Here is a 24,943-nt window from a genome sequence, read left to right as displayed (position 1 = left end):
AATGCCTACCATTATTCTTCAATTTGTGAGATATCTAGTAACCACTGAATCTCGAGGGACGCAACGCATCCTTGTTGCTGGCATCTGATTCTATTGGGTAATGGCCTTTGCCTAATTTTGGTTTGAATATTTTAAAGATATTGAAGCAGAAGCATTTTCTTTTTTTCTCCCATTGTTTTGAAGATATTGAAGGTTGTTGAAGCCAAAATTTTGGTTTGCATATTTTCGCAAAACACAGCTTAATTGATTGAAAAATGAGCTTTCATCATGGCTTCTTGCAAGATCTATCCATGCAGCATAGTACTGCAAGCTGCTTTGTTGATGCGAACATCGTATATCAAATCCAACTAGTACCCATGTGAAATCTAAAGTGCTGCTAGAAGCTTAGCTTAGCTCCAATGTGATGGAAATTGAAGTGTACAGGAAATCATTCTTTCATTTACATTCCAGCTTCCTTCAATATTGGGGGGAGGGAGGGAAAAAAAAACATGAAAACAAATTGCATTGATAGTAATGATAAAAGCCGAGGCTCCAGAAATATATCCAGAGTTTTCTTTGTTCATGCATTTAGCTTCCATGTCCAAGATAAGAGGTGCAGAAATTCAACTACCTCATCAACATAAGATTCAAATGTTAAGAAAATCAAACAAGGTTGTCAAACATCCTGCTCAAGAATTTTAATTTGCCTAGAGACGAAGCTACCAACTAATTATACCTATTACAGACTTATATTAAATTTACATTCCCCAACGAACTCCATATGGTTTGTATCTAATAAATTAGGATAAAAATTCAGTGCAGAACACTAAATTAATGGTCATTAAGTAAGGGGGAAAAAAAAAGATAAAACTTCAAATAAATTAGAGTTTCAATTAATTAGTACCCGTTAGTCACTAAATTTGTATCAAGGTGTCGCCATTACAACAAATACGCGATCACATAAGCAGCTTCCTCTCTCTGTGATGTGTGATGAAACAAGCATATGTAAGAACAAATATTAATTAAATTAATGTTCGAGCATAATATTACATTGCAATAGTTTATAAATGTTCTGACATATGCCCGTGAAGGCACTCCACAAAAAGATCTCTGTCTGCCCACTAAGAACCAAAAGTAGGATGAGAGCAATAAAAAAAACCAATTTCTGTTGTCTTTCCCCATTCTCTCACCCCTAAACGAACGGTCCTGATTTCTCCATTCTTTCGTAATCTATCCTTCTTATCTTCAATCTCCCACATCACATCAGCATTCAAATTCCTTTCACTAGGCTTCTCCAGTAGCTAATTAATGGGCACTCTCAGTTTCTCTATGTCCTTTTCTGTTCTGTTCTTAGCCACAGCTTCATGGCTAGCAGAATCAAAGACTTACTGGGGAGACATTCAAGTCATGAAAGAGCTGAAGAACTCGCTTGATCCCAACTCAGTGAATCCAGGTTCTTGCGTGAGCTCGTGGGACTTCTCGGTTGACCCTTGCGACAGTCTTTTCAGTGAAAAATTCACATGTGGGTTCAGGTGCGACGTTTCGGTCTCTGAGCTAAGCCGAGTCACGGAACTGAGTCTTGATCAGGCAGGTTATTCTGGTTCATTATCTACTACTTCATGGAACCTTCCTTATTTAGAAACCGCAGACCTTTCAAATAACTTCTTCTCTGGGTCCATCCCTGAGTCGTTATCAAATCTAACTCGGCTGATTCGACTCGGCCTGTCTAGAAACTCGTTTTCTGGTGAAATACCCACCTCGATTGGCTCACTGTCTAGCTTAGAGGAACTGTACCTTGATTACAACAACCTTGAAGGCACAATTCCCGCGAGTTTCAATGGCTTGTCAAGCTTGAAACGCCTCGAAATTCAATCAAACAAGCTTACTGGTGAGTTTCCCGAACTGGGTTCCCTGAAAAATCTCTACTTTTTAGATGCTAGCGACAATGCAATATCAGGAAAATTACCAGCAATACTACCAACATCACTCGTTCAAATCTCCATGAGAAACAACAACTTACAGGGCACAGTGCCTGAGAGTTTAAAGCTTTTGAGTTATTTACAAGTAGTGGATCTAAGTCACAACAAACTCAGTGGCTCAGTCCCTTCATTTGTCTTTAGCCATCCCTCTCTTCAACAGCTCACTCTCTCATTCAACCAGTTCACTTCCATACAACAGCCCGCACCCACCAATGACAATAATATTTTCAGCAGCCAGCTCATAGCCGTAGACATAAGCAACAACGAGCTTCAAGGCATGCTTCCTTTGTTCATGGCTCTAATGCCAAAGCTCTCTGCACTATCTTTAGAAAACAACAAGTTCACAGGCATGATACCGACCGAGTACGCCATAAGGGTAGCGGTACCCGGACCCGGAATCGCTCCGTTTCAGAGGCTGTTGCTTGGAGGTAACTACTTGTTCGGAGCCATACCCCGTTCGCTATTGGAGCTCCAACCGGGTTCTGCTAATGTAAGGTTGGCTGATAATTGCTTGTACCGATGCCCATTCTCTTTCTTCTTCTGTCAGGGCGCTCGACAGAAATCGCTAGTGGAGTGTAACCGATTTACCCCTGTAATCCCTTAGAATAATTATGATTAGCGCTTCTAATTAATCTTCAGATTATTATTAGCATTATTACCCTCTGGCCTCTGAGTTCTCCTTTTCAATTTTCTCACAAGCTCGAATAGATTGCTGTTTTTAAGTAGTAAATCTTTTGTATTTTATTTTTTGACGTCAGTAAATCTTTTGTATTAATAAAATAAACAAATAAAGACTAGTGATGATGAAAAAGAGTTATGGTTGGCAGGTACACCGACCAAAGCCGATCCATAATAACAACATATTCAACATTACTAGATTTGTTTTTTATTTTGTCTCTCTCCTTCTCTCTTTCTCTCTCTACTGTGATCTCTGACAGGTGACGTGACTGAATGGGACGTGTGGTAAACGCGCATTAAGTGGGCTAAATTTGTGACCGTCCAATTTCTATTTTGGGTTCTAGATGACGATTGTGATTATGACACGTAATCAGAACCCAAGCATTTCGTCTCACTTTCATCCGAATGCTTCGGCATCGGTTAAGTTGGCCGCATCTTGATTTCATTTTTCCAGTGCTGCTTAAAACCTGTTCTCTTGTTTCAGCTGTGAGCTTATTCACGTTCGTTCAAAGAAGCTTCCCATTTTCCTTTCCAAAAAAAAAAGAAGCTTCCCATTTCTACTACGTTTGTTTTTTACTCTTTACTCTTTAGATGTCGTTATTAGTCTAAATATTTCTCTAATCCTCCAAAAGTGCACCTGTCGGCCTGTAGCTCTGTTCCAACTTCCCAGACACTACTAAAAATTAAAATCATTAGATCAGCTGTCTTAAATAAAGCTAAGTGATTCGTAAAGGATCATGGCATGATGCTATGACTGTTTAGCTCAAGAGTTCTAACCGGTTTAAATTCAGGATATGCATCAATGTTTAGAGTGTATCTGCAGCACATTACTCTAGTTTTTTACGCAAATGTAATGTACTGGTGTTGGTATGAATGTGAAGTATATTTCTGACAGGAGTTTAAGAAAAGAATAGAAATAAAATTGAAGCAATCTTGCTGAAATCAACAAAGTTGATGAATTTGAATAAAGTTTGTCTCATCCGTCTGCCATGTTATGTCTATGGTATGCTTTCGCTGGAAATCAAGCAACCATTATATGAAAAGAAAAAAGGGGAAAAATATATATAGAGAGAAGCCGTGAGATTTGAAGTGCTATAGCTGCCGTGGGAAAAAAAATTGTAATTATAAAACAAAAATTAATAATATGTAATAAATATAAATTTTAAATAATACTTTTAACAAAATTATTAAAGATATAATGATTTTTCGTTATACAAGTAAAAAAATCATATCAACATAACTTATAAATTAGAGCAGTTAATTTTACCATACACTTTAATATTGTAACTTTTAAAATACAACTGTGCAACCTTAATCATAAACATAAGTGGCAGAATTCCTCCTCACAAAGCCAACATTCCTTTATTTGCGTTCAAAGATAATCATGGCTTATGTGGACCTCTACTTCCTCCTTGTAAATAGATCTATTACTTTTTTTTTTTTAATCTTCAAAACTGAATTAAACTTTGTTATAACGTTTTGATTCAGACCAAATATAATGTTACTTGTTTCATTTGTTGCATCTTTTTCAACCACGATGAAGCCTTCTCAGTTGACAAAACTCCGCATTTGGGAATCCTTCCAACTAAGAAATTTGTGTATTTAATAATGATATAATATTTTGTTTAGATTTCTGAACTTTTTTACCCATCCTTACTCATTGGTCATTTCCTTTCACCCAATCGTCAAGACAGAGAGAAGAAACCAAAGCCATTATTATCAATAGTTGATGCCATAAGCATGTGTTCAAGTATTTTATAATCGGAGAACGGAGGTGCTCCAACATGGCAGTTAAATTGGAATTTCGGCGAATTTGTTATCTTCCGTTTGTTTTATGACACTTGGAATGTCAAAAAGGCTGCCATATAACGGCCACGACAATGTATTAAGAAATCTCAAATAGATAGAAACAGAACTACTTGAGATGCTTATCGTAGATTAACAACAATTATATGCGTCCATACGAATTCGGACAATCTTGATTTCCGAATATCAGTGAACCGAATGTATAGACCCCACTCGCTGAGATGCTGTTGCAAAGAAATTTAAAGGTCGTTAGGGCCTTTGTGATGAGAAAGGGATATAAGTAAGATTTCAAGATTATGCACTGGCTAACCAACGGTGGGCACCAGTGGTCTAGTGGTAGAATAGTACCCTGCCACGGTACAGACCCGGGTTCGATTCCCGGCTGGTGCAGTCTCATTTTTGTTAATAGCACCCTACCACTGCACAGACTCGGGCCCGATTCCGGTTCATTTTTGTTTTGGTTTTCCTTTTCTGCCGCAAAAGAAATATAATAAATCTATCTGATGGGGTGTTGCGAGAATCGAACTCGCGGCCTCTCGCACCCGAAGCGAGAATCATACCACTAGACCAAACACCCAGCCACGATAAAGTTTCTCTTAAAATCAAAATATTCAATTTTAAACTGCAACTATGACCAACACATTTATATCCAGCTAGCCAGTAAATTTGACTATAATCGAATTTAAGGGTCATATCATAGTTGTTTTATAATTATGGATGAGGTTATACAAAATTGGCCTCTCGTTTCTGAGTTAACCAAAATGAGTCTTTAGTAAATCCCTGGATTTTAGTTCAACATCATGACAAGTTTTAGAAGTAGCTTACTTGCTTTGGATAAACTAGAGAGTTCATTACATGCCAGCAGCCCAGAACAATGTTCTCATATATAAGTTTAATGTAGATTCATTGCTCTGTGAACGGAATTATTTCACAAACGGCTTATTGTACGCAAGATATCGAAGAAGTTAAGAAAAGTCAAAGGCGATATTAGAGCCTTGAAGTTCGGCTCAGGACACGGAGCTTGACCCCGTGCTTGAAGTTGAGGATTATGCCGAACTCAAGTTCCAAAGGATTTTCCATGTCAGGAGAATGTCGAAATACATAATTCCTGTATAAATGTATCAGCGAGAGCTTTATTTCTTGCATGGCGAATTTCTGCCCAATGCATGCTCGGGGTCCAATTCCAAACGGTAGGTATGCACAAGGATGCCTCTGCTTCGCTTCTTCACAATTTGGATCGAACCTCTCTGGCTTGAACTTGTCTGGTTCTGGGAAGTTCTTTGAATCTTTTGCCACTACACCTAGTGCTAGCCACACCCATGTCCCCTGCCCACCCGGAGTCATAAAGTTTAATTAGTATCACTAGTTACGGCACAACCGTTACTTTAGTTTTATCCTTCATTATATATGTGACATTGACAACAATACCTTGGGGAGACGGTAACCACCTATCTCCACTTCTTTTGCTGTTTCTCTAGCAACTAATGGGGATACTAGATAAATCCTCATGGCTTCTTTTATCACCTGTAAATGAAATGTAAACAGGCCATTAAAGAATTTATGGCTTTTCCATTATTTTATTAATTGCTCATAAATTGAAAATAAAATAAGCCTTGCCTGATCAAGATAGGGAAATTTCTGTTGAAGATCAAGAGCGGTTGGCACAAGTTCCCTACGACCAAACCCATCAATCTCTGCAAGCAGCTTGTTCTCAACTTCTGGATGTGCAGCTACTAAGTATACAATCGAAGATAACGCAAAAGATGTGGTTGCTGATCCAGCAAGCAGGTGCTCGTAAGTTACTGCACTGATGTAGTCAGGAGTAAAGACATTCTTGGACTCTGTCTCCAATTCCCTTGCCTTCACAATGAGTGACAACAAGTCCTTGGATCCTTGTTTGCTCTCTTTCATTCTTTTGAATACAATTTCATCAAGCCGGCCGCTCAATTTCTGATTAGTCCTTTCAACTTTCCAGTCCATGGTGCCAGGTATTCTCTTAAGAATCTGTCTAAATGGCTCCTGAATTATGGGGATGAGTAGGCCTAATATGATCGAGAGAGAGCCTGATAGATCCATCTTAAGTTGGGTGGTAGAGTAGATGTGCTGATTGATGAAGTCCAAGACTGCAGTTCCATCTCTTTGGTTATCAGCAATGCCAATTGAATCAGTGATGGACTCAGGTTTTGATGAAAGGCCAAAGTTGACTCCAAAAGCAGCTTGTCCGATAGTATCAGTGGCCAACGTGAGAGCCAGATTAGAGAAAGTGATGTTTTGTACATTGGAGGACTCAATATTCTGTGTTGCAGATTCAATGATGGACTGCATGGTGGGCACTAGACTAGCCAGATGAGTGGGCTGATAGAATGACAATATTGTGTTTCGCATTGCGGACCACCTCCCATCCCTGCAATTTCACAAGCACCGAACATAAACGCATATATAATAGTACTGAATGATTACACTGCAACAACAGAGGTATCCGCAACTTCCTCTTTGTTGTGAAGAAATTTTGCATGATTATTTGAAAATACCTTGTGAAAAAAAGACCCTTCTGATGGAGAGGAGAAGCTGCAATGGGAGAAGGAACGCTTCTGTTTGGAATGTCTTTGAACTTTTTTATTCCAACTTCTCTGCAAAGCTCCGGATCGGCCACAATTATCAGAGGTTGTCTACCCATATGAAACCTGCTTCATGAAAATTACAAGGCCAGTCATTATATTTCACCACTACCTCGCCAATGCTTAGCCTCTCTTTATTTTGGTGCTGTTTGTCAACTGTGCTGCCAAAGTGTTTGGTGAATACTTAATAGCTTGAGTTTGGCAGCACACATGATTGTTTTACACAACTTATGATTTGAAGATAACGTAATATTTAGTGAATTTAATTTGACAGCAGTTATTAAATATAGTTAGGTTTAATTGTATAAATTATCTTATTTCATTCGTATTAGTTAATACACAAACACCCCGCTTGCAACAAATCATAAAAATATGCTCTTTAGAAAGCTAAAGAATCACAAATATGCTTTTCGGAGAACTAAAGAATCATGCTATAACAAATCGTTATCGGATATTTCATAGAAAGTGCTTTAATACGTAAATAAGAAATAAATATGTTTTCTAAATTAACTGGAGAATTAATTGAAAGTGCTTTCACACTGCTATTGGATGTATGTGTGTCTGTGTATATATATATATGAGAAATGTTTCAATCAGAAGTGGATCATATCTACTAGATTAATACATTATCAATCCAAATGACACTAAGTAGTTGTTCGCTTTCAAACTTAAACACACGTTTATCTTATTTTCATTTAATCAAATGTTTTAAAAAAACACTGAAGATCATATATTTACAGAATAGAATTACTATAAAAAAAAAAAAAGATTAACACGCAATACAGACGTTTGGATTATTGTTCATTGCTTGATTGCTAAGCATACCTTATAAATTGATTTATTCGGTACCGTATAATTTATCAGTTAACATATATGGGCATAGCATGTTAAAATATTACTTTTCGGACATGTATATACATCCAGATGTATTCAGACTTTCGATGTACTAGTTATTCTGGAAATTAAAATATTATGGACAGATATTACTTTCTGATATTATTAAAGAAGAAAAAGAAAGCACACGGCACACCGTTGATAAGTCTAAATAATGAGCATGAATGAACAAAAACTGCAAAAACTAACCTGAAAATGGGGCCGTATCGTTTGGCAAGAACTGAAAACACTTCAGGGCCATACCTAGCCAAAAGGGGAATGTGTCCTACTAGAGGGATTGGTGGAGGGCCAGGAACCCTCCTAACTTTGCAGTAAGGCCCATACAGGTAGCCCAACACTCCCGCCACTAGTATTGCTGCCGCTGCAACTGTGACGAAGGCCGATCTTGTGAATAACCAGTCTCCGTTCGTCAAAATAAAAAACCATGGAAGAATTTCATTCACCAAGTCTAAGGCCATGTTTTCTGTCTATGTAAGTGATTGTGAATGAGATGAACTTTTATTGTCAAATAGCAGTAACCTTTACACGGTGTCGGTATTAGAGCACAGTAGTCACACTTATTCGATAATCTTTAAAGATTGTGCTTTAGTGAATAATTCTTCCGTGAAATTGAGAACATTGTCAAGTGGGATAAGAAGTTGGATGTGAGCAGTTAAAACATCTCTGCTTCAACAGAGAACAGCAACACAGTGCCGCTGCCTCCACCACCTGACCTGGCACACAGCTACTGGCTTCTGTTCTGTGCTCTAGAGATGATGATGTTGTTGTCTTGTCTTGTCAATCATGCAATTAAATGCCCCATTTTTCTCTTCCTTCTAGTGGAGGGGACTCAGGTTTATTGCAACGTTAATTTTTAACTTTTGTCATTCTTATATGCTGTCGCGTCTGCGGAAAGTTAATTGCCATTCCATTTTAAGGTTTAATCGTTTTAATATTAATTTCCATGGATTATGATCTCTCGACGGGAACCACAACTCAATGTTCATAGGATTAGAGACCTCTTCTTATGCAATATATATTAATTGTACTAAAACATCCTCATTAGCACTATTTCTAGCCTTTACTAATGGTTAAAGAAGTTAAACACTGATGTATCTGGTCCAGAGGTTAGGCCCAACAAATTTAAACAGAAGAAAATTAGGACAGTTTAGCCAACAGCTATTGCAAGTGCAAGAGAGTTCCCTCAGGCCTCAACTCAGTTACTTACCCGGATATATATTTCTTAAAATTATGGTTTTTTGACGGGTGCTGAATATAGGAACAATGGAATTAGGAGAAGTTTCAAGTCTGCCATTACTCAAGATTAAGGATACAGCTAGCGATGTGACGTCTACTTCTTCTATCAAGTTTTGGATGTTGTCATTTTGGTTTCTCCTAGCTTGCTTAAATCTGCACAAAGCTCGAGTCTCGTGATTCATTCTCATTTCCAGGGTATTATTAGTGGAGCTGAAGTTACCACTTTGGTTTCTAGTGGACAAGCCAAGCCTAAATAATGCCATGTCGTTCTCTCGACTAAAAAAGATTACACGTCATTACTCTCTAAGAATAAAAATCTACCGATCCATTCAACTCAAATTCGTATACAAATGAACTGGATATAATCTATATATGATCTGATGAGAGGGTTTTAACAAATTTATAACAAGTCAAAATGGAAAATGAATGCACCTACAAGTTCACATTTATGTATATCTATACAATTCCACATTTATGTAGATTTTAGTGTATAGTCTAAATAATGAAATATCTGACTAGCTAGTAGTTTTTTGCGTTTGAAGATCAGAGCTAGTTTAGTGGATTTTCAAATTAAGATAGTAACATTAACACCTGCTCTGGTGGACTATTCTCCTTCCAAGAATCGCTAGTAAAATTGTAAACAGAATTAAGCATAACAATCTCTTCTTGTCTAGCTAGCTTGTATATATGGTGAATTTGAAGATACTTATAAATCTTGAAAATGTACACGTATAGGATGACCTGTTTTATTGGCATCTACTAAAGCATCACAAGCAACAGTGAAGTGCACACGTTTTCTCAATCCCATGACGCGAAAGCAGGTTATCACACGCTATGATCCCGGTGTGGCCTGTGGGCGTGCATGTATAATTAATAATTGTATGTATGCTTGTTGCAGAACCGTGAATTCCTTGTGACATAATTTTCACCTTTATGCTTTTCGTGACTTGTTTTCCATTTTCATTCTGTACTCATCTCTCGCATTTACAGAATTACTGACTATTCCCTTTTCTGCTCCTCCAAGCTTTTAGGTCTTAATCTTATCACTCTAATATCATAGCAGACCGGGGGCCAAAACGCTGTGCGCTTCCGATCATACAATTAGTGAACATCGTCCAACTTCGCTGCTTAATTTTTCAACAGAATTTGGGTTTGATTTCAAGGCTATAATTTACTAAAGCTAGCAGTAAAGTAATAGATGTAATGCAAGCGAGTCTCGCGACCGTCAAATAGATGATTATTGATATGCAGTAAAAAGGCCATTTTTTTCCTATTTATGTATTATTTCAACTTTCCATTAAGCCTTCGGCTTTCAAGTGATGATCAAGACCGAGTTTGATGATACGGCCCAAATTCTTTTTTTTGATATAAAAGGGAGCCAAACAAGGCTAAACCGAGACAAAACGCGGGACAGCATTCCCGTACATGTCGTGAAATAAGCAATTAACAACACCACTAGGAGGGTTGTGAAGGAAATGGAGGCTAAGAGGTTGCCTTATTGCTAAATTTGCCAGAAAATCCGCTGCAAAGTTTGTTTCACGATAAATATGGCTAATGCACACATGCCATTCTCCGTTGATGAGCCTTCTGATACTTTGAATCACTGAAGAAAAATTATTAGGGCTATTGCTCGTGTCTGCAAGTAGATCAATGATGCACTTGCTGTCAACTTCAACCAACAAAGACCGAATACCCACCTTCCAAGCCAGGTCAAGACCATAGAATAAACCCCAAAGTTCAGCATTGGTAACCGAACTAATTCCAATATTCGCACAGAATCCAACAATCCACTTCCCATTGGCATTTCTTATCAACCCACCTGCAGCTGCCATATTCATCCTTTTGCAGGCCCCATCAGTATTCAATTTGAAAACATTTTCAGGGGGAGGTTTCCATCCAAAGTATTTAACCATTTTTGAAGCTCCAGGCTTGATCAAAGCCATCATGGTTTTATGAGAATTTTTAGCTCTGGTCATAATATCTAACGTGATGTTCTGATTGCTCCTCTGCACATTCTTAAACAGAGTTTGGTTCCTCCAAAACCACAACCGCCAGATTGCTGTGCCAAAAATAACCGCCCAGTCAACTCCATTACAATCATAACAGTTCGACTTTAAATTAGTAATAATCCAATCCTCTAAGTTTGAAGAGAAAAAGCTTCCTCGTAATCTACACGGGACTATATATAACCAAATACGTTTGGCCGCCACACAATCTCTAAGGGCATGAAGGGAGTCTTCCACACAAACTTTGCATCTCTCACATTGATTTTCTGTCAAAATGTGTCTTCTAGCAAGCTCAGCTTTGGTCTTTAACTTGTTTTGAATAGCCAACCACAGGAAGGTTTTAACACTTTGTGGCCCTTTCCAGCTCCAAATAAGTTCCCATCTTGGTCCAATATGATTGGAGGCTCTGTTTGAAATATTTTGACAAGCCGATTTCACTGTAAAATTACCCTTAGTCGAGAAGCCCCAAAATATACAGTCCATACCACCCTCGACACAAGGTGGCATAATGGCCGCAATATCAAGCACTAAGCTGTGAGGCAGATAATTACTGAAAGTAACCCAATTCCATTGCCCATGATCGTTCACATAATCCCTAATTGAATTTTCCAGCATATTACTCAGCACCGGCCTCACAACATAATCCTTCAAACTGACATTTTGCCTAACCCAACAATCCAAAACCGAACTTTTGACCCATCTCCAACTTGCCAACAAATCTCTTGCAAAACTTTATGCCAAACCGCACCCACTGCACGCCACACATAAGAACCATATTTTGTAGGTAGCTCTGTGGGGAGGTTATCATTCTCAACTCCGTATTTAGAGCATAACACTTTAATCCACAGGCTAGTAGGAGACACAATAATATTCCACCCAATCTTCATTAAAAGCGCCTCATTGACATGGCGAAGATTTTTTAAGCCAAGCCCGCCTACCATTTTAGGTTGACAGATTCTTTCCCAACTAGCCATGGCCATGCTATTCCTCTCGCTATTCCCACTCCAAATAAATCGGCGAGAAATGCGATTGATTTTTTCTTGAGTGCCTCGCGGAATCATTGTGGTTTGCATAGAGTAAATTGGCAAGGCTTGGATTATCGCTTGAGTAAGGGTCAGCCTTCCAGCAAAAGAGAGATGCTTCGCATTCCATCCGGAGAGCCGTTTGTCCACCCGATCTAGCACCTCTTCATAGGTTTTATTGGTCACCCGACCATGAAGAAGCGGCATGCCCAGGTACTTCCCCAAGTTTTTGGTGGTTGAAAACCCACTTAGCTCACTAATTTTCTTTGACACAGCAAGTGCCACATTCTTTGAGAAATACAATCTAGTTTTTTCTGTGCTAACTTTTCCCCTTGACATGTTGCAGAAATTCTTTAAAGCTTTAATCACCACCTTCGCCTGATCAGTGGAGGCTTCTGCAAGGAGAAGAAGGTCGTCAGCGAAGAAAAGATGGGTGAGGGGTATACCATTCATGGACAGCCTGATGGGTTTCCATCGTTCCTGCTGCACTTCTCGATTAATGATATGGCTAAGTCTTTCAATACAGAGCACAAAAATGTAAGGAGAGATCGGATCCCCCTGACAAATCCCTCTTGAAGTCTTGAAGGATTCGGTCAGCTTTCCATTCCAAAAAATTTGCATGGAGCCGGATGTGATGCACTCCATTATGATTCGTATAAAGTTTGTAAGAAGACCCACAAAAGCCAAAGTCTCCTCGATAAACTCCCAGCTTAATCTGTCATACGTTTTTTCCAAGTCTACTTTGATAGCCATGAAGCCTCGTTTACCTGTCTTCCGTCTCATACTGTGAATGACCTCCTGGGTGATAATAATATTTTCGGTGATGTGCCTCCCTGGAACAAAGCTGGTTTGATGCGGACCTACAAGATCAGAGAGAAAGTTTTTTAATCTATTAGTTATTATCTTAGTGATCGTTTTGTACATAATTGTGCAAAGACTAATAGGCCGGAAAGAATTTAAGCTAGTTGGATTGTCAATTTTAGGAATAAGAACAATTAAAATCTTCAAAAAGTCTTCAGGCACTGTCTCTCCATTGAAAACATCTTTAATTTGCTTGCACACCGACTTGCCCACCACCTCCCATTGAGCTTGGTAAAAAATTACGTGCAAGCCATCACTTCCCGGTGCCTTTAACGGTTTCATGCTAAAAATAGTGTCACGAATTTCCTCGTCATCCACAGGTTTTTCCATGCCATGGTTCCTCCCTGTATCAATGCAAGAAAAATCATTAGGAGTATAATAGCTATCAATAGAATTATTATCAGCCGTGTATAACTTGGTGAAAAAATTAATAGCATGAGCCTTAAGATCATCCTCGTCCGAAATCTACTGGCCCCTATCATCTTTCATCCAGACAATTTGGTTATGTCTTCTCCTCGTCATTGTCTTCTGGTGAAAAAAGAAAGTATTTCTGTCTCCAAACTGGATCCAATCGCAACGAGATTTCTGAAGCCACAAAAGTTCTTCTTGATTAAGAATGTCGTTGAGTTCCTTACTGAGCTCAGTCTCCAGCTTTAACAGATTATCCGAATGGTGACTGTTGTGCAAATTTTAATGTACTCGCAAGCGCACGAATCTATTGTAGTATAGATCTATGGTGACGAGTGTCGATCCCACGAGGAGGTGGATTTTAATTGTGTAGAATTAATTTTGTAAATGGGTGATTGGATTTATGGTGGAAATGATTTGGAATATGCTAAAACTTAAATTAAAATGGCGAGAATAAATTCTAAAACTGGAATTGAAATGGCGAGAATGAATTGAAGAGAATTCTATTGAAATGACGTACTTGGGTATCTGGATCCGTATCAACATGCATCATGGGCTAAATAATCCGTATTAATGCCAATTAAATCATGAGGGGGGAATCCACACCTCATGAACCACGCTCTAATCAATATGGTGCTAAGGGCTTATCGTGCCAAATAATAATAACCTTATACTAGAGAGCCGGTGTAACCAAGGCGGTATCTAGACAAGACTATTATTATTTGTCGACGAGAAGTCAAAACATCCACAAAAATTAGAGGGGAAGAGAAAATAAATTTACCAAATTAAGCCCATGACACATGTTGAGACTTCACCTTCAACCCAAGCTTGAAAGAAAATTAGCCACTCATAATTGAACTAGGGGCAAAATGGAAATTTATTAAAATACGAAGAAAATACAAGATGGAGAAGGAATTACAGAAAATGGATCCCAAAAATGGATTCAGAGATATCAAATTAGGGGGGGGAGGCCCCCTTTTTATAGATACATGGAGTAAATCATGGCCATCGGATTAAAAATAGTTTGGACGCTCAGGATTGCGCCACGTCATCAGTCAACAGTCCACGGTTTGACCACGCGGATGAACAGTAACACGGTTTGACCCGACTTTGAACAGTAACGCGGTTTGACCCGGATGAACAGTAACGCGGTTTGGTTGAAAATAATCCTGTGTGATGCATGCACCGTACGCGAGATTTTTCGTCCACTGATATGCTGCCACGTCACCATCAACAGTACATAAGAATTTTAGTCCAACAGGATCGTGACACCTCATCAGTCAATGCCACATCATCGGTCAATGCCACGTCATCATCCGTCTATGTGAACAGTGTCGTGAACAGTAACGTATACAGTACCGTACACGTGAATAGTACCGTACATGTGAATAGTGTCATTTTTCCTTTTATGCTCCTCCTAAGGTTTTCGACCGTCCTGAGTTCAAAAGTGATGTCCGTTTTGCCGTCTGATCTCTCCTTTATTGTGAAATGACTATAATGCCCCTAAAATACATAAAATACTTAATTAAAATAAAACACATGTAATTAAATCACAAGAAGGTTAAATATATAAAAGTAAGGGTTGTTAGTAAGACTTAAAATGTAAAATAACGGTTTTCTCCTTTATAAATATGCATTTTCTAATACTCAACACACCCCCCAACCAGCTTATTGCTAGTCCCTAGCAAATAAAGCGAAAACAAAATTCAAATTCAAAATAATTTTTTTTTTGTTTTAATAGAAACACTCGTATTTATTCCATCAGATTAATGATAACACTCAAATAAAAGTATAAGCATTATCTCTAGTCTAAAGCAACATCACACCCACATCAACCATCCACATGAATTAGCCCAGTAGACTTTGTTTTAGCTACTCTCAAGAATGACATGTCAAACCCCAAAATCTCACTGGAAGTAGTGACACTCTCACAAATAAATTAATCCCAATAAAAATAGTCACTCCAATGAATGGTAATTGAGAGAGAAAATAATAAAGAAGTGATATCACATGCTCTCACCAAGATGAAATAAATATGCCCTCAGCTTAGAAATAATACGATCTCAAGTCAAATAAAATGTTAGTCAACCCACTTTATTTATCTTTTTTTTTTTTTTTTTAATTATGCATCACTACATCTTTTTAGCCCATATAACTAGCTTCTACTTCAAACTATAGTTCCCTAAAATCAAGAAGGACTTTTATTAGGATGAAACGTAGGCTAGGGACATGGCTAACAAAGAAGGAAAATAAGGAAAACAAAGTGTATGTTTGAGAAAAATGCAGAGAAATTTTTTTTTTTTTTTTGGAAGTTGCAAGGTGGATTTCACCTATTTTTATTCTTTTGAAACAACAACTTTTGTTTTTGTTTTTGTTTTTGTTTTTTTTTTGTTTTTTGGCATAACTTCACTGAACAACATAATTATTTACATTTTCTCAAACATAAATAGGTGATGGAACTTATAAGACATCGGGTAATACTCCAAATCGGAGTGGGTCAAGATGATAAGTTGACAAAGAAAATGTTTTTTTTTTTTTAAAGGCTCAAAAGGGTTAACTATGGATATTTAATAAAAGGGATGGCTAGAAAGGCTCAAACGGATCAAAGATGGCCTTTCCATCGTCTTTTAGGGCTCTGAATAACCTTCCATATCTACTAGTTAGATGGGCCTCCAAATGTAGCAACACACTCTTTTTTCTTTTTCTTTTTTCTTTTTTTTTTATTTTACAATTTTTTTTTTTTTTAGGGTTAACTCAAAAGTAATTTAGAGATCGTGTATAAAATAATAAACTGCTAAGCTGTATAAAGAGTGGGCAAAAGGGTTATTCTCCAAGAAAAATAATAGGCTCAAAAACTCACTTGGTACTTATTATGACATGTTCATTCCTTCAAGCAACTCATATATGTCTCCGACATCAACATGTAGAGTAGCAAACATAATGTAACATCACTTAAGACCAAAGATAATACAAATACTAAAATTTAAAATTAATCATGTCACCCAATGTTAAAACAAATCACACAAATTTTTTTTTTTTTTTTTAAACAACATTCTACCCCCCAACCTATTCTAAACATGAAAGGAAAATATGCATGCAGAAATGTGAAAATGATGCATAAAAACTAATTAGAAAAGTTACACGTAAAATGATAGAAAACGAAAATGATTTTTTTTTTTTTTAAAGAAGATGCGTTTCTAGAGGAACTACACTCCATATTCAGCCATCTTCGACTCAAAAGTTGGAAAATGTATATTTATAGAGGAGAAATTAAAAAGAAGAAAAATAAACATAAACACATAATAAAGAAAAAGAAAATGTCTGAATTTTTTTTTTTTTTTATAAACGATGAAGATGCGTTTCTAGAGTCACTACACTCCATATTCAGCCATCTTCAACACAAAAAGTTAGCAACAGTTAGTTTCTACAACAAAAATTAGTAAAAACTTAACCAAAATTCTACAATTGTCGACTATTCCCTCCCCCCAACCAGAACGAAACATTGTCCTCAATGTTTGAAAGGAAAGAAGTAGAGTTTAGAAGACATCACCTGGGTGGTGCAACACAGAAGAAAATATTTATAGGCGGAGAGTTAAATCTAATTTGTACTTCTTACTGCTGCTACTGTTACCATCATTATTTGGACGCTCCAACACGAAGGTCCAGGGGTCTGGCTCCGGTCTATAAGCTTGTAACAGATCAAGTAGCTCGTTAGCAGTGTGAGCACAAATAAAAAGTTTTTTCACATTAGCGGGAATGAAATAGTTTTTTATTGCATGGTTAAGAAATGCGATAAAGCCATCATAAAAGTTATTGACATTTAACAAACCGATGGGTTTTTGGTGGATGTGCAGATGGGCCCAAGATGCTAGCGTGATAAGTGCCTCTAGTGTTGCAAGATCTCCTGGAAGGAAAATAAATGCATCAGCATGATTAAGCATTTCAGTTATTCTTTCTTGCATACCTGAGACGACTAACTCTTCTCCAGTTGATGAGTCAGACGAACTGCCCAATGGTTTTAGGACTCTTGGGATGATGCCTAACACTTGACTTCCTCTGATAAAAGCTGCTTCGGAGACCATTTTTGATAACCCTCGGTTACCTCCTCCATACACCAAATGTAAATTTCTCGCTGCTATGCTTCGACCAAGATCTATGGCTGCCTCAACGAACTCTTTATGTTTGCCATAGGTAAATCCAGAAAGCACACAAATGTTCTTGAATTGTCTATTGGGAGTAGCTGCCATTGGAATATTTCTCAAAAACAATTTGTGAGTGTTTGACAAAAGAAATCACATTTAAGAGTCTTGGTGATAGTGGGTCACAGCTGTGAATGAGGTAACATGTTAGTGTCAAATAACGCATGAAGCACATGGCTCGCGAGTCAAAAAGAAAACAGTAAAAAGGAAATAGCAAACAATAATAAAATTATTAAAGACAATAATGCAAACAATAAAACAACAGTGAAATGAAATAAAATAACAGTAAAGTAAAAGGATATTTACACGTAGTTGCGACTGTGGCTCACATCTTCCTCTGGTTTTACGTCCAGAAACGGCTTGAACGCCCTCTATGGGTCGAGGATAGGCTTCCCATCCAGTTTTCTTATAAACAGGCAAACAGGGTCGTTTATAGTCAGATTCCCGAGACTATATCGTGCATGCTCTTTCTGGAATAATGGCCATAACTGGAGAATCGCTCCTTGCACATATCCACTGGGATGCGTTTCAAGAGACAAAAGGATATCATCCAATGACTCCTTATTCAAGCCATCCCTAATGAATTGAATCTTATCTTCCCTGTTATCAGACATCATTCCTAAAGAACATGGGTTTTTATTGCAACTCATTCTGGCACACTTATGACAAGCAACAGAAATTCTTCGAGCTCGTCGTTTTCTTGCATAATTTCCTTTACCACAACCAGGCATGTATGCAATAAATTTTGGAGGTAACTCACCTGCCGATCGTACTTTAGCCTCGATTAACCAACGGATGTCAGCAGGTATGTTATTTCTCATGAGTAATCGCATGCGTTCGGACCGAGCTTTATAGATCGTAAGGAGGGCATTCTGAGGAAGTGAAGGGAATCGCTTGTGAAGCTTCGTTAGAATCTCGTTTCTGTCCATACCTTCGCCTCAGAATATCAGTTATTATAGGAAACTGAAGTAACCGACTTGATTGTCACGGAGTACCGTTATCCGCCACTTCACCGGGGTAACAAACTAAAGCACACAAACAGAAAAACAAATTAAAACACACAAAGAAAATTAAAATCGTCCTCTTATTGAATTTACCTCAAGCTCCAACTGGATGTCGTAAACACTTCTCTCAATGTCTCTGAGTTGGCTTTCTAAACCCTCAACATAGGCTACTAACTCTGGTGGTTGTAGAGCCCAAATGCGTTGTGTTTTACAAAATTGAATCTGCCTTTTGAGATGAGTTTTGACACGTTGAAGTGGTTTAAGAATGTTCAGGAGGAACGGCCTAAGTATGAGACTCATGATTAACAATGATAAGAGAAAACTTAATGGTAAAATAAACACACTTATGCAAAAACAATTTCAATTAGCAAAAGAATAATATAAAGAAAGAAAACAAAATCAAATCAACGAAAAGAAAGAAAAAAAAAATCAATTCAAATCTGGTGGGTCACTCAAATTTATTTCGGTGTCTTCTCCACGTGGTTGGTATTCTAGATATGGCTTTAATCTTTGACCATTAACTTTAAACGTGACACCGTTCTTTGGGTCCTTAATTTCAATTGCCCCATGTGGAAAAACAGTATGAACAATAAAGGGACCAGACCAACGAGAGCGTAACTTACCTGGGAATAGGTGCAAGCGAGAATTGAATAAAAGCACTTTCTGACCTGGAGTGAACGATTTTCTCATAATTTGCTTATCATGGAAGACTTTCATTCGTTGCTTGTAAATTTTGGCATTTTCGTATGCATCATTGCGAATTTCTTCAAGTTCTGCCAGCTGTAATCTTCTTTCTGAGCTGGCTTGCTGCATGTCAAAGTTGAATTTCTTGATGGCCCAATATGCACGATGCTCGAGTTCCACAGGTAGGTGGCAAGCTTTTCCATACACTAGCCTGTAGGGTGACATCCCAATTGGGGTCTTGAAAGCCGTTCTATATGCCCATAATGCATCATCAAGTCTTAATGACCAATCTTTTCTGTCTGGCCTCACCGTTTTTTCTAATATGTGCTTTATTTCTCGATTGGAGATCTCAACTTGGCCACTGGTTTGCGGATGATACGGGGTCGCCACTTTGTGTGTGATTGAATACTTTGTCAAAAGAGCCTTGAATGCTTTGTTACAAAAGTGGGCACCACCATCACTGATTATCGCTCGAGGGAATCCAAAGCGTGAAACAATGTTGCTTTTCAAAAATGCTATCACCACCTTGTGATCATTGGTCCTACATGGAATTGCTTCTACCCATTTTGATACGTAGTCAACAGCAACCAATATGTATTGATGGCCAAAAGAAGGGGGAAAGGGTCCCATGAAGTCGATACCCCATACGTCAAAAATCTCAACCACTAAAATTGGATTTAGTGGCATCATGTTCCTTCGTGTAATGCTTCCCATTCGTTGACACCTATCACATGAAGAACAGAAAGTGTAAGCGTCTCGAAATATAGATGGCCAATAGAAACCACATTGTAAAACTTTAGTCGCTGTCTTCTTAGCACTGAAATGGCCTCCACAAGCTTGTTCATGGCAGAATGAAAGGATATTCTGAATTTCACTTTCTGGGACACATCGTCTAACAATTTGATCCGCACAATACTTGAACAAATACGGGTCATCCCAAAAGAAATTCTTTATCTCTGCAAAGAATTTAGCCTTGTCTTGCTTGGTCCAATGCTCTGGAAGTTTACCTGTAACAAGATAATTAACTATATCAGCATACCAAGGTAATACTTCCACACTCATTAATTGTTCATCTGGAAATGACTCATTTAATGGTAATTGTTCTATAATTGTGTCAAAATGGAGACGAGAGAGGTGGTCCGCCACAACATTTTCTATCCCTTTTTTATCTTTGAATTCCAAGTCAAATTCCTGCAAAAGTAACACCCAACGAATTAGTCTGGCTTTTGCATCTTTCTTTGTGAGAAGATATTTAAGAGCAGCATGATCTGTGAATATAATTATTTTACAACCAATGAGATAAGATCGAAATTTTTCCAATGCAAACACTACTGCTAGCATTTCTTTTTCAGTAGTTGAATAGTTCAACTGTGCATCATTCAATGTCATACTAGCATAGTAAATAACATGAGGAATTCGATCAACTCTTTGTCCTAAAACTGCTCCTACTGCATAATCAGATGCATCACACATAAGCTCAAATGGTAAGCTCCAGTTTGGGGCCTGAATGATGGGTGATGATGTCAACAATTGCTTTAATTTTTCAAAAGCCATAAGACATGAATCATTAAAGATAAAAGGTACATCCTTAGCAAGTAAATTGCATAAGGGTCTAGAAACTTTGCTAAAATCTTTAATGAAACGTCTATAGAAACCAGCATGCCCAAGGAAAGATCTTACTTCTCTGACTGTTTTAGGTGGAGGGAGATTAGAAATGAGATCCACCTTGGCTTTGTCAACCTCAATACCTTTGCTCGAAATGATGTGACCGAGAACAATACCTTGTTTTACCATAAAATGGCACTTCTCCCAATTTAAGACTAAGCTCTTCTCGGTACATCTCTGCAGAACTAGCGTTAGATGATGTAAACATTGATCAAACGAGTCACCAAAGACAGAAAAGTCATCCATAAAGACTTCAAGGAATCGTTCAACCATATCAGAAAAAATGCTCAACATACATCGTTGAAATGTAGCAGGTGCATTACATAATCCAAATGGCATTCTCCTATATGCAAATGTGCCAAAAGGGCAAGTGAAAGTAGTTTTCTCTTGATCTTTTGGTGCTATGGGGATCTGATTATATCCTGAGTAGCCATCTAGAAAGCAATAAAATTCATGGCCTGCTAATCTATCAAGCATTTGATCAATAAATGGTAAAGGAAAATGGTCTTTACGTGTGACAGAATTCAATTTCCTATAATCGATGCATACACGCCACCCTGTAGTTACTCTAGTGGGTATCAATTCATTATCTGCATTCGTAACTACTGTGACTCCTGACTTTTTGGGGACAACTTGTACAGGACTGACCCATGAACTATCAGAAATTGGGTAAATGATACCTGCATCTAATAGCTTAAGGACTTCAATTCTAACAACTTCTTTCATATTAGGATTTAACCGACGTTGCATTTCCCTAGTAGATTTAGCATTTTCATCAAGGTGAATGTAATGCATGCAGTCTACTGGATTTATACCTTTGATGTCTGCTATGGTCCATCCTAATGCTCCTTTGTGCTCTTTTAAAACATCCAACAACTTACCTTTTTGTTCGTCATTGAGGGATGATGAGATGATTACCGGTAGAGTACTTTCTTCTCCCAAAAATGCATATTCCAATGTGTTGGGTAATGGTTTGAGCTCGAGTTTCGGTGGTGATTCTGATGATGGGATGAGTTTCTTCTCTGATGGTGCTAGTTGTTCAACTCTTGACTTCCATTTATTAGTGTCCATAGATGGTGCTGAGTCAAGCAGGGCGTTGACCTCATCAACCGATCTGTCAATATCAAAATCAAAACCAAAGTGAGTTAAACATGTTTGTAAAGGATCATCACTAAGGTTTGAAACAAAAGTATCATCAACTAATGCTTCAATTAAATCCACATCAACAATTCCATCATCTGCATTGTGAGGTTGTTTGGCAATGTTGAAGATGTTCAGTTCCATAGTCATGTTGCCGAAGGACAACTGCATATTTCCAGTCCTGCATTGAATGTGAGCATCCGCAGTTGCCAAGAAAGGTCGGCCTAGAATAATGGGGATGTGCTTCCTTGAATCCTGTATTGGTTGAGTGTCAATTACAATGAAATCAACAGGAAAATAAAACTTGTCTACCTGGATAAGCACGTCCTCCACAATACCACGAGGTATTTTCGTGGACCGATCTGCAAGCTGTAACACCACTGGAGTTGGGTGTAATTCTCCCAGTCCAAGTTTCACGAATACAGAGTAAGGCAAAAGATTTACACTAGCTCCTAAATCCAACAAAGCATTCTCAATTGTGTGGTTCCCTATACTACATGAGATAGTGGGGGAGCCAGGGTCTTTGCATTTTAAAGGAATTTTATGTTGGAGTATAGAACTAACGTTTTCTGTTAAAAATGCCTTCTTTTGAACATGCATATTTCTCTTTTTAGTACAAAGGTCTTTAAGAAACTTGGCATAAGATGGAACTTGTTTAATAGCATCAAGCAAAGGGATATTAACACTTACCTGTTTGAAGATTTCGAGAATCTCACCTGTGGATTTTCCCTTCTTTCCTTTCGCTAACCTTTGAGGAAATGGAGCTTTCGGAACGTATTCTCGTGGGTTGGTTTCTTCTTTCTCCTCCGGTGATGAGTCTTCAACATTCACAGGTACAATTTGATTTTCTTTTGTCACCAGCATCTCCACTTTGTTGTCGACTTCCTTTCCTTTTCGCAAGGTCATTACTGCTTTGACCTCTCCATGTTGCTGTGGTGAACTAGTACTCGCTTCATGCACTCCTTTAGGATTAGGCACTGGTTGACTTGGAAATTTTCCTTTCTCAACAGTCATTGCCAAGGTCTGAACTGAAGAAGCGAGTTGTCCCACCATCTTCTCGAGGCTTGAAACTGATTGGGCTTGTGAGTTGAAGCCCGCTCTCAACTCATTTCGTAGTCCATCAATGGTGCGGTTCTGTTGCTCAATCGTGGAGTGAGTAACATTCTTGAAATTTTGGAATGCATCCTCCCATGGTCTGGGTTGAGAGTAGTTCTGATTCTGATTGAATGGTCTAAATGGGGGCTGAGAGGCTTGAGGATTTTGTGGAATTGGTGGAGCTGGAGCTGTTGGTCCATTCTGTTGGAATCCTTGAGACCATGAAAAATTGGGGTGGTCTCTCCATCCAGGGTTATATGTGTTGGAGTATGGGTTGTAATTTGATGGCTTTCTCATTACACCTATGGCATTGGCTTGATCTGAGTATGAGTCATGGTCATGTGGCTCTGTTGATTTAGCAGTCGATAATGATGCTATTTGTCGAGAGAGACCTTCAATTATCGCTTTGACTTCTTTAATTTCTGAACTTGATTCGCCAATTTGAACCTCATTCACTCCTTTAATTCTTCTAGTAGTCCTGAGTGATCGACTCCGTTGTTGGGAATTATCTGCTTGTCGCTGGAAGAATTCCCAAATCTCTGATGCACTTTTTGACATTAGCTCTCCTCCACTCGTTGCCATTAGCCATTCTTGCACATTCGGCAATAATCCCTCCAAAAAGTATTGGCATTGGTGCCATTTCTCGTACCCATGATGTGGACACTTCAAGAGTAGCCCATTGAATCGCTCCCATGTTTCGAAAAATTGCTCGTCATCTTTCTGGGTAAACTCCGAGATTTCCCTGCGAATAGCATTGGTTTTATGCACTGGGAAATATTTATTTAAAAATTTTGTAACCATTTGTTCCCATGATGCAATGCTATTAGCAGGCAATGTATTAAGCCATGAACGAGCTCTATCTTTTAAAGAAAATGGGAATAGTCTAAGTTTAACATCATCATCTGAAAAATTCTCATATTTGAATGTTTGACAAATGGCATGAAAATCATTCAAATGATTATATGGATCCTCATTTTCTAGGCCATAAAATGTAGGGAGACAATTTAACACACTAGGTTTTAATTCAAAACTCCTAGCAGCTACATTTGGGTATCTTATGCATGACGTGCTCAAATTAGCTAAGGGACTAAAATAGTCCTTAAATGGCCTCTCCTGTGGTGCTTGTAAATCCATTTTATTTTTAACGTGTTTGTGTGTGCGAAGTGTTTTTTCTAATTCAAGGTCTATAGGTTCAAGATTAGGTAATAATGACCTACGACCATGCATGCAAAATAAATAAAATAAAAATAAAGATGCAAACAAAACAAAAATAAAGATGGGAACAAAACAAATAAAAATAAAGAAGAGGGAGAAATTACGATACTAACCTTATTGCGCTATTACAACCTTTCTATAAAAATACACAAAAATAAATACGTGAAAGAAATTAACTAAAAATTAAATTAATAAGATAAACAAAAAAAATTACAAAGAAAAATAAATGGAAAATTAAATTACAAAATTTTAAAGAAGAGAAAAAGAAAAGAAATACTAACCTTTAAATGTAGATTCACTTTTTTTTTTTAATAATAAAAAAAAATACAAGAAAACAAATAAAAGAAATTATTCACAAAAATTAATTCTATGAATTAAAATTACTTACCTCCCCGGCAACGGCGCCAAAAACTTGTTGTGCAAATTTTAATGTACTCGCAAGCGCACGAATCTA

At 37.9% G+C, this 24,943-nt stretch overlaps 2 protein-coding genes and 3 non-coding genes across 6 annotated transcripts; 3 read left to right on the top strand and 2 right to left on the bottom strand.

Moving 5' to 3' along the window:
• Positions 1 to 1,074: 1,074 nt before the first annotated feature.
• LOC102628371 (LRR receptor-like serine/threonine-protein kinase EFR) lies at positions 1,075 to 2,855 on the top strand. The gene has a single exon (XM_025097779.2). It carries the CDS (start codon positions 1,288 to 1,290, stop codon positions 2,560 to 2,562), a length of 1,275 nt encoding a protein of 424 aa, XP_024953547.1. The 5' UTR covers positions 1,075 to 1,287; the 3' UTR covers positions 2,563 to 2,855.
• Positions 2,856 to 4,761: 1,906 nt separating this feature from the next.
• TRNAG-GCC (transfer RNA glycine (anticodon GCC)) lies at positions 4,762 to 4,832 on the top strand. The gene has a single exon. It is a non-coding gene; the product is annotated as a tRNA-Gly (tRNA).
• A 115-nt stretch (positions 4,833 to 4,947) lies between these two features.
• On the bottom strand, positions 4,948 to 5,019 carry TRNAP-CGG (transfer RNA proline (anticodon CGG)). The gene has a single exon. It is a non-coding gene; the product is annotated as a tRNA-Pro (tRNA).
• A 149-nt stretch (positions 5,020 to 5,168) lies between these two features.
• On the bottom strand, positions 5,169 to 8,776 carry LOC102628671 (cytochrome P450 711A1-like). Of its 2 annotated transcripts, none has more exons than XM_006466828.4 (5): positions 8,144 to 8,776; positions 6,974 to 7,126; positions 6,060 to 6,846; positions 5,871 to 5,966; positions 5,169 to 5,768 (listed from the first exon to the last, which is right to left on the bottom strand). In XM_006466828.4, exons 1-5 carry the CDS (start codon positions 8,410 to 8,412, stop codon positions 5,430 to 5,432), a joined length of 1,644 nt encoding a protein of 547 aa, XP_006466891.1. In that variant the 5' UTR covers positions 8,413 to 8,776; the 3' UTR covers positions 5,169 to 5,429. The 2 variants fall into 2 exon arrangements, with proteins under 2 accessions (XP_006466891.1, XP_052299997.1); XM_052444037.1 differs by having other exon boundaries at positions 6,974 to 7,221; positions 8,144 to 8,288.
• Positions 8,777 to 23,920: 15,144 nt separating this feature from the next.
• On the top strand, positions 23,921 to 24,024 carry LOC127899013 (small nucleolar RNA R71). The gene has a single exon (XR_008050780.1). It is a non-coding gene; the product is annotated as a small nucleolar RNA R71 (small nucleolar RNA).
• Positions 24,025 to 24,943: the final 919 nt, after the last annotated feature.

Source organism: Citrus sinensis, chromosome 7 (genome assembly GCF_022201045.2).
Source record: "Citrus sinensis cultivar Valencia sweet orange chromosome 7, DVS_A1.0, whole genome shotgun sequence".
NCBI classification, from domain to species: Eukaryota; Viridiplantae; Streptophyta; class Magnoliopsida; order Sapindales; family Rutaceae; genus Citrus; species Citrus sinensis.
The sequence above is the reverse complement of the archived record's forward strand: the minus strand, read 5'-3'. Positions and strand labels throughout refer to the sequence as shown.

What these genes read in the sequence shown, in the direction of transcription:
- LOC102628371 (XM_025097779.2), top strand. Translation starts at nt 1,288, where the DNA reads ATGGGCACTCTCAGTTTCTCTATGTCCTTTTCTGTTCTGTTCTTAGCC.
- LOC102628671 (XM_006466828.4), bottom strand. Translation starts at nt 8,412, where the DNA reads ATGGCCTTAGACTTGGTGAATGAAATTCTTCCATGGTTTTTTATTTTG. An exon ending in CGATACGGCCCCATTTTCAG is followed by an intron (nt 7,127 to 8,143) that starts GTTAGTTTTTGC and finishes TTCATGAAGCAG; the next exon opens with GTTTCATATGGGTAGACAAC. An exon ending in AATTTCCCTATCTTGATCAG is followed by an intron (nt 5,967 to 6,059) that starts GCAAGGCTTATT and finishes TTTCATTTACAG; the next exon opens with GTGATAAAAGAAGCCATGAG.